The sequence below is a fragment of the Pseudochaenichthys georgianus genome, unplaced genomic scaffold (genome assembly GCF_902827115.2).
Source record: "Pseudochaenichthys georgianus unplaced genomic scaffold, fPseGeo1.2 scaffold_1056_arrow_ctg1, whole genome shotgun sequence".
NCBI classification, from domain to species: domain Eukaryota; kingdom Metazoa; phylum Chordata; class Actinopteri; order Perciformes; family Channichthyidae; genus Pseudochaenichthys; species Pseudochaenichthys georgianus.
Window position 1 is genome coordinate 17,685 of NW_027262021.1, and position 9,966 is coordinate 27,650.

Consider the following 9,966-nt stretch of genomic DNA (forward strand, 5'->3'; position numbering starts at 1 on the left):
GTCAAGATTTAGTCGACTAAAAGTCTGAGCATTTTAGTCTTATTTTAGTCAAAGAAAACTAATTATTTTAGTCTACTTTTTGTCAATGAAAACGGTTGAGTCTTTTTTAGTCATCAGATTATATAGAACATTTCAGTCAAACTAGTCAAACCAATAATTTATCATTATTGCCATCTCGTCATCGTCATGGAAAAAAAGGTCGTTGATGAACATATTTCGTCATAGTTTTAGTCAACGAAATTAACACTACTTTCACGCTCCGCATCAAAATCAAAATGGCTTCTTTAAATCTGTTCCGCTGACGCTCACCTGAATGCTTTTTACACACAACCCTTTTGTCGATAAAAACAAGTGTTGAAAGTGGAAAGTGTTAAAATGTAAATTAACCACGGACACCAAATGGCTTAAAAGTGTTTTTAATATCTCTCCATGATTCTTGAGGCAACACTACAAAGACATTCAAAAGATAAAGACGGCAAACGTTCACACTTTCCTTTAAACGATACAAAACGGATATCGACATCCTTCAGAAATAAAATAAGCTTATATATGCGATGCTCTCGATACATGACAATCAAACTAAAAACGGCACGATAATAAAACGGTTTTTCTCTCAACTTTTAAGCCAAAGAGTTGTGCAACTGTCGCTTCCCTGTCCTCCGTCTCTGTGAAATCATATCATTACAATCACAAAAACACGAGTCATTACCCCCCACTGTGCGACGCACTACAAGACACAGGCACAAGGAAGGAGGTCAGGACTACTTGATCGTTACAGTAGATATTCAGTCGGGCGAAAGCTCCTCTCTCCTCTGGAAGAAAAAAGATTACTAGGCATATTATTCAAATGATAAACCTCAGGCTGCATTGTCATTTCTTTAAGTGCTTCATTCCCCCAGCATGCTACAGACTGTGCAATATCCTCTCCTCCAGTGTGACCGCCTGTCTTCCGCGCAAGAAAAAAAAAACTCGATGACGTGGGGAAGTTAAATTAGTGTTAGCTTTGTTTTCGTGATGCAGGAGCTCTGGTAGTGAATGTGTCAAAGCCTCTAAATCTTATTTGTTGTCTTGATTAACAGCGGACAAAATGTCATGCACCAGATATCAGGTTTCTGAAGGTGCTGATGGTTTAACGTCACGTATATCAATATAACATTTGCTTAAAGTCTTGTAAATGAACAGTAATTAGTGTGTGCAGTTATACTGAAATGGAATGATGCAATAATCAGTTCGTGATTTATCTCTGCACACAGAAGGGTTTCTCTACAGATGTACTCTGTCACTGTCAGTTATATTCATGTGTATAGCTGCGTGTTGACAAGTCGTGATATTCTACCAGTCTCTAAACTAGGACTCGAGGTCAAGCGCTCTCAGAGTCTTCCTTCTTGTCCTTCTTCCCCTCGCCCTCTCCCTCCGTCGCCTCGGTGCCGTCGCGTCTGCGTTTGCGGTTTCGAGCGCTGGCCTTCGACGCCGGCAGAGACTCCATGCCCAGAACTTTGTGGATCTGACGGAAAGCGAGCAGCCGCAGAGCATGCTGCAAAAAGAGAGGGAACAGGAAAGAGAAATATAGTCAGTGGGTTCATCGGTTTACTCGTTATTACACAGCTGGTCCATTTCTACATCCTACATTCTTATTCCTGTATACAGTTGTGAAGGGATGTTGTATTTTTGCAGTCGTGTAAAGTTACAAAGTACATTAACTCAAGTACTGTACTATCTTTATTAAAAGCTAATGTTGGGCTATAAAGGAACTACAGCACGGTCACATGACTTCACGTCACCACCGCTAAGCTAAAGGCGGCTAATGTTGGGCTATAAAAGGAACTACTGCACGGTCACATGACTTCACGTCACCACCGCTAAGCTAAAGGAGGCTAATGTTGGGCTATAAAGGAACTACAGCACGGTCACATGACTTCACGTCACCACCGCTAAGCTAAAGGTGGCTAATGTTGGGCTATAAAGGAACTACAGCACGGTCACATGACTTCACGTCACCACCGCTAAGCTAAAGGTGGCTAATGTTGGGCTATAAAGGAACTACAGCACGGTCACATGACTTCACGTCACCACCGCTAAGCTAAAGGCGGCTAACGTTGGGCTATAAAGGAACTACAGCACGGTCACATGACTTCACGTCACCACCGCTAAGCTAAAGGCGGCTAATGTTGGGCTATAAAGGAACTACAGCAGGGTCACAGGACTTCACGTCTCCACCGCTAAGCTAAAGGCGGCTAACGTTGGGCGTGATAACGTTTAGTCGTCAAATCTTAACACTTGTTAGCAACTTCTGTTTTTAAATTCACCAGTGGGGTATTTTTATTTTATGTAGTGGAACAAAACATGAAAATCTCAAATCAGAATTACGTTTTTCAGCCTAATTGATACTCCGTGTGTACCTGTGCGCTAGCTGTGATGTCCTCTCTGGCCTGGAGCATCATGGTGTCCAAAGTGTCCGTGGTGTCTTTCTCACACGGGTCCTTCAGCCCCGGGCCGTCTGAGGGAGGGGAACACGTTAAATAAGTTAAATTAGATAATGAAAGTCACTAAATCTGAGTGACAAATTCTAATGTACAAGTTGATTTCATAGCACCAGAGGGAGGAATAAGGAAATATCAGCAGAAATAAAAACGACAAAGAAATTAATCTTTTCTTTGTAGTGGCCAGAGCTTTCTTGAGTCCATTTGTCATTGAATTGTTTTATTTACATCACATTTAAGAGCATATCCATGGTAAACAAAAGATCTTAAGAGTGGTGCGTGTTTTTCCTCTTTGGTTAAGAGTTAGTTTTGTCGGAGAGAAACCCAAGAAGTGATAAAGTCGTGTGACCTGGCAGCAGGATGCCGGTGGAGATGCTCTCTAAGACGCGACGCATCGCCTCCCCGGGGCTCAGAGGACCTGAAGCACTGCTGATCACCTTCTCCACGAGTAGCTCAATCGCCTAGAGAGAGAGAGAGAATTTTGAAGGCTTTAGTAAATCTACAAATAAACAGATATTTGAATGAGAGGAAGCAGGAGGGCAGGGCAGAACACACACACACACACACACACACACACACACACACACACACACACACACACACACACACACACACACACACACACACACACACACACACACACACACACACACACACACACACACACACACACACACACACACACACACACACACACACACACACACACACACACACTAAGAAGACATCTGTAATATATGTACTTCTCCAGCTGTCTCTGCACTAAGTCGAGACATTTATGTCGACATCTGAGAGTTTCTCATCCCAGCTTTGATTCAGCACTGGTATATATTCATATGGCGATGACTAGGGGTGGACAGATACAAAAAACTGCTTGTCATTGCAGTAGCCTGATGCTTTATGACGATGTGGGAGAGATTGAATATCAATACTCTCATCTACTATCCGAATAGTGGGATTTTCTCTAGGTTTACTTTAAATACCTTTACATTAGCTTTGAATGTTTAAAACATATACTTTTCATGTTACTGCTCTCTCTCAGCCCCACTCGAGACAGATATACAAAAAAAGGGCAGAAGACTAAAAAGTAAATGGACAAACAATGCACATGCTTCCAGAGATGACACCTTACTGAGGAAACACTAAAACTGAATTATTCATAATGATAATGTGAAGAGTTCCTCTCACCCAGCCGGGCATCTTCTCCCAGGTGGGAACTCTCTGGCATAAATCCCTCAGCACTCTGATGATGATGACGCAGGACTGCAGGCCGTTAGCACGAGCCTGCGGAGAGGAGGGAAGAAAGACATCAGATAATGAGCCTTATTTATAAAGACTGGGCTCCTCACCACTACAACATCTCACTGATGACTGAATGGAGGTATTAGAAAAACATTTGATTACTTTCTATCATCCTGTTCTGTGCACAGAATAATTAAAATAAAGTAGTTTTTCTTCAGTAGACTAACAGAGATGCTGTCTGTAATTGTACAAAATCCTACAATTTTAACCCTAAAAGGAAATTAGGTCAGTTCACTTAAGTTCCCCCACTCCTCCACATACGCCATATATTACAATATTAAAAAAAAAAATCAGAACCAAGTCACAAATGATTGAGCTTTTGTTAAAAAGAGGTCATATTCTGTTAATTTTCAAGCTAGTATATCAGTATGTAGTGTCTCTACTTTAAAGAGTCCTCTCCTGCTGATGTTCAGGTGTATATCAGCATGTAGTGTCTCTACTTTAAAGAGTCCTCTCCTGCTGATGTTCAGGTGTATATCAGTATGTAGTGTCTCTACTTTAAAGAGTCCTCTCCTGCTGATGTTCAGGTGTATATCAGTATGTAGTGTCTCTACTTTAAAGAGTCCTCTCCTGCTGATGTTCAGGTGTGTATCAGTATGTAGTGTCTCTACTTTAAAGAGTCCTCTCCTGCTGATGTTCAGGTGTATATCAGTGTGTAGTGTCTCTACTTTAAAGAGTCCTCTCCTGCTGATGTTCAGGTGTATATCAGTGTGTAGTGTCTCTACTTTAAAGAGTCCTCTCCTGCTGATGTTCAGGTGTATATCAGTATGTAGTGTCTCTACTTTAAAGAGTCCTCTCCTGCTGATGTTCAGGTGTATATCAGTATGTAGTGTCTCTACTTTAAAGAGTCCTCTCCTGCTGATGTTCAGGTGTATATCAGTATGTAGTGTCTCTACTTCAAAGAGTCCTCTCCTGCTGATGTTCAGGTGTATATCAGTATGTAGTGTCTCTACTTTAAAGAGTCCTCTCCTGCTGATGTTCAGGTGTATATCAGTATGTAGTGTCTCTACTTTAAAGAGTGCTCTCCTGCTGATGTTCAGGTGTATATCAGTATGTAGTGTCTCTACTTTAAAGAGTCCTCTCCTGCTGATGTTCAGGTGTATATCAGTATGTAGTGTCTCTACTTTAAAGAGTCCTCTCCTGCTGATGTTCAGGTGTATATCAGTATGTAGTGTCTCTACTTTAAAGAGTCCTCTCCTGCTGATGTTCAGGTGTATATCTGTATGTAGTGTCTCTACTTTAAAGAGTCCTCTCCTGCTGATGTTCAGGTGTATATCAGTATGTAGTGTCTCTACTTTAAAGAGTCCTCTCCTGCTGATGTTCAGGTGTATATCAGTATGTAGTGTCTCTACTTTAAAGAGTCCTCTCCTGCTGATGTTCAGGTGTATATCAGTATGTAGTGTCTCTACTTTAAAGAGTCCTCTCCTGCTGATGTGCAGGTGTATATCAGTATGTAGTGCCTCTACTTTAAAGAGTCCTCTCCTGCTGGTGTTCAGGTGTATATCAGTATGTAGTGCCTCTACTTTAAAGAGTCCTCTCCTGCTGATGTTCAGGTGTATATCAGTATGTAGTGCCTCTACTTTAAAGAGTCCTCTCCTGCTGATGTTCAGGTGTATATCAGTATGTAGTGCCTCTACTTTAAAGAGTCCTCTCCTGCTGATGTTCAGGTGTATATCAGTATGTAGTGCCTCTACTTTAAAGAGTCCTCTCCTGCTGATGATCAGGTGTATATCAGTATGTAGTGTCTCTACTTTAAAGAGTCCTCTGCTGCTGATGTTCAGGTGTATATCAGTATGTAGTGTATCTACTTTAAAGAGTCCTCTCCTGCTGATGTTCAGGTGTATATCAGTATGTAGTGTCTCTACTTTAAAGAGTCCTCTCCTGCTGATGTTCAGGTGTATATCAGTATGTAGTGTATCTACTTTAAAGAGTCCTCTCCTGCTGATGTTCAGGTGTATATCAGTATGTAGTGTCTCTACTTTAAAGAGTCCTCTCCTGCTGATGTTCAGGTGTATATCAGTATGTAGTGTCTCTACTTTAAAGAGTCCTCTCCTGCTGATGTTCAGGTGTATATCAGTATGTAGTGTCTCTACTTTAAAGAGTCCTCTCCTGCTGATGTTCAGGTGTATATCAGTATGTAGTGCCTCTACTTTAAAGAGTCCTCTCCTGCTGATGTTCAGGTGTATATCAGTATGTAGTGCCTCTACTTTAAAGAGTCCTCTCCTGCTGATGTTCAGGTGTATATCAGCATGTAGTGTCTCTACTTTAAAGAGTCCTCTCCTGCTGATGTTCAGGTGTATATCAGTATGTAGTGCACACCACAGGAAAGGGAAACCCCCCAAAATAGAGTCTCTTCAGACATTTTGAAATGCTTGTGAAGGATTTACCTGAAACCATTTAGCATGGCGGAGAGAAGCGAGGTTTTCCAGACACTTCCTCTTATCCAGCAGATCAGCGGGCTCCTCCTCCTCAGCCCCACCTGGGGGAGAGAACGTGCACGGGCTCATCACTTAGTCACGATAACGCTAATAGAAGGACTGTGCAGCACATAGCAAGCGTTGTTACTGTTCATATACCGAGGCTGAGCAGGGGAGAAATCATAAAAACACTCGTGTTTATCTCAGGACATTTCCCCTTTGGTTTTGTGAGAATAATAACGAGGGGAAGATATGAGAGAAAAGAAAGCATTTGATCATCAAACGACGTGTTTTACAGATATTTTCTTTGGCGTGGAAGCTTTCAGAAACACGTGTTCAAAAAGGTCCTTCAGAGAGACGAGTGGGGACGGGTTGGATTTAACTTTTAGAGACATCAGGACAGCAGAAAGCCGACACGTCTTTCGTCCCTGAAAACCCACCATTCCTGCTTGTACTCTGGCACTTAAAGAGTTAAGCCCATTTGAAGCTAATGCACCAACACTCTGAAGCGACTATATCTGCATTTTGGATTAAAGCTAAATCTTAATGTAACGAGCTTGAACTCTCGAGTGTTTTGGATTTCTTCTGCACAAAAGAAGCCCGAGTTAAAAAAGAGTTTGAGCTTCAAATACTTTCTACAACTCTTCATCCTTTTGGAAAGATGCTCTCATTCTGAATTACATGTTTTAATTAGCGCCCAATTCCGATAACTCCTCGACAAGAACCCCTCGATTCCACCGGGTCCGTCTGCATCGCGGCTTTGGTCCGGCGTCCTCCGGCGTCATAACCCACCGGGCGCGTTTCAGAAGCGTGCCGGATCGCAGTTTTTGTTGATTTGGGCATATTCCCTGGACAGGCTGCTTTGTGCAGACGAAGTTAATAATAATTGTAATATTTCAGTTATAAACGACATGAATCAAAGACGTGTTGCTGTATTTTAGTGGTAAAAAATCATCATAATTATTCTATATATATATAATTGACACAGTGCCTCTGAACGCTGGCATTTCTCCTCCTACTTGAAAGACTACGGAGGGATAGGGTCTGCAAAATTAGTTCATTTTGGGGACTGACTGGATGCTCTGACCGGTCCACTTCCTGCCCGGGGCGTCGCGTCGAAAATAGACTTGCATCCTATTTTGAGCGGAGCCCAGCGCCGAGACGCTTCTGGGCCGTAACGCGGCGCAGACGGACCCGGTGGAATCGAGGGGTTGGACACCTTTCATGCGGATAAAGGCACAACACTGAAGATAGTTCTTTCCCTTTATGCCTCTATATTTTAAAGACAGTAGAACATATATAAAAAGCCACAAAGGGAGAAAACAGTCGTGTTAGTTTAGAAATAAATATAGTTTTTTGGATTAAGGTGTTCATTTGATGGGACAGTTTGAGCATACATTCAGAGACATGTTCATTGTGGTTACTGATGATTAAGTGATGATTCATAAGGATAACGTTGGGGCTTTCCACACGTCTATCTTCTCCAGAACTGAAGCACAAACACGTTACAGGGAAATACATGACAAAAACAACGCCACCTTTTCGAAGCCGACACTTCGATACCACTGAGAATCAAAGACCCGTGTTTATCATAACTCTTAGAGAGAGGGATAGAGTGGTGCAGGAATGAGTCTTAAAACACGGGAATGAGTCAGCATTTTAGCACTTCCTGTTAGCCGGAAATAAGGTCTGTGGTTAACACAAGCTGAAGAGATTTTAACGTTTCATTCTACGACATAAAATACGTCACTAAATACCCCACTGGAGGATTTAAAAACAGAGGTTGCTAACAAGTGTCTAAATGAGACGACTAAACGTCATCACGCCCAACATTAGCCGCCTTTAGCTTAGCGGTGGTGACGTGAAGTCATGTGACCGTGCTGTAGTTCCTTTATAGCCCAACATTAGCCGCCTTTAGCTTAGCGGTGGTGACGTGAAGTCATGTGACCGTGCTGTCGTTCCTTTATAGCCCAACATTAGCCGCCTTTAGCTTAGCGGTGGTGACGTGAAGTCATGTGACCGTGCTGTAGTTCCTTTATAGCCCAACATTAGCCGCCTTTAGCTTAGCGGTGGTGACGTGAAGTCATGTGACCGTGCTGTAGTTCCTTTACAGCCCAACATTAGCCACCTTTAGCTTAGCGGTGGTGACGTGAAGTCATGTGACCGTGCTGTAGTTCCTTTATAGCCCAACATTAGCCACCTTTAGCTTAGCGGTGGTGACGTGAAGTCATGTGACCGTGCTGTAGTTCCTTTATAGCCCAACATTATCTTTTTACTTCAAAAATCATTGTGTAAGTATCATACACGTTTGTTTGTCACAGATTATTTCCTGCAATAATCCAATATCACATGGAGAAATCCCATTGAACCAGGGAGATGCTGCCTTCAGGGTCCAACACAGAAACCGACATCCCTGCACCACTCTACTGATTTAGCAGAAGTTAGAAGAGAGTAGTTCCTCTTCTAAGAAGCTTAATAAACACGGGCAGCCGGGTAACTTTAACACTTTGTTTTCTCAGTGGTATGTGGACGAGCCACTGGTTTGTCTAGGTCTGCTGATTCAGGAGGAGGGGCTCTGATCAACAAACCCAAACAAAAGTTAAAATAATAAATAAAAAAAGACACAGAAAACATTTCTATCATGTTTTCCAAATGGGAAAGAAATACACGTTAACATACTGACAGTTCCTGGAGCAGGTGGAGGAGTGTTTGCAGCACAATGATATCAGCAGTGACCTTTACTCCTAATGAAGGCGTGGGCAATGAATATGATTTACTGATTGATCCATTACAGCTCAACAGTGAAAGCTCTGGTTCTGGACGTGAGTTTCCCATCAGAAAAGTTAAGGGTTTGAAGCGTGGATCTTAGCCAATCACTTACGAGATGAGTCGTGGTTATTAAATATTTGATTCTAAAAAAAAGATTATAAACACTGGAAACCGAAACTGAATATAATTATTTTGTGGCAGGCTATTTTCTTTGCTCTCATTACATGTCATGTTTCAGATTACATTTAGATGTTTATACTACGACACTTTGTCTATTTGCATCTGTAGATCTTTAATAAATGAGCATAAGATGACGCCTCACATTCGCTGTCATGTGACTGGAGGTAAATACAGATTCTGAGGTCTTCGGAAGAATTAAGACAACCGTGCAATTTTATAATCTACAAGGAGCCCAATTACGCTGGTGGCTCACGCTAACAATTACATAAGCACTTCGAGATTTGTCTTGGCAGATGAGAAGCGCTATATAAATTAAATATATTATTATTATAATGTCATCTTATATCGCGGATCAGCGTCGATTTATGTTTAAATTAAAAGCTATAGGGGATCAGGCTAACACTTAAACTGTGATTCCCTTGGCTTGTCAGGGTTTTACATCCTAATGCAGCGCCGTCTACAGACACTACTTTAACATCTAATGGCGCATTTCCACTGCAGCGCGGTTTAAGCGTGCCGTGCCAAACCCGGCCCGTTTCTGGTTGCGTTTCCACTCGGCGTAGTTCCGGCTAGCGGGTACTTTTTCACAGTTTTCCTGGCTCTCCAAAATCAAGGTTCTTTCCGGGCCAACAGCCGGGCTGAGTCGGGCTGAGCATGCTAAACTAGTGAGAGAATCGCTGGCAAGGGCGCTACAACTACAACAAGATGAACATATGTGACCGTGATTTAATTGTAATACAGGTTTCTAAATGATGAAGTAACAACACACTGATACCGGTTAGTAAGAACCATGAATTAATGCTTTGAGTCTGCAGACA

General features: G+C 42.2%; 1 protein-coding gene across 1 annotated transcript; it reads right to left on the reverse strand.

Moving 5' to 3' along the window:
• Nucleotides 1-400: 400 nt before the first annotated feature.
• LOC117440584 (zinc finger RNA-binding protein-like) lies at nt 401-8,073 on the reverse strand. The gene is made up of 5 exons (XM_034076822.2): nt 6,170-8,073; nt 3,669-3,764; nt 2,830-2,941; nt 2,400-2,497; nt 401-1,534 (listed from the first exon to the last, which is right to left on the reverse strand). Exons 1-5 carry the CDS (start codon nt 6,287-6,289, stop codon nt 1,361-1,363), a joined length of 600 nt encoding a protein of 199 aa, XP_033932713.1. The 5' UTR covers nt 6,290-8,073; the 3' UTR covers nt 401-1,360.
• Between the last annotated feature and the right edge of the window lie 1,893 nt (nt 8,074-9,966).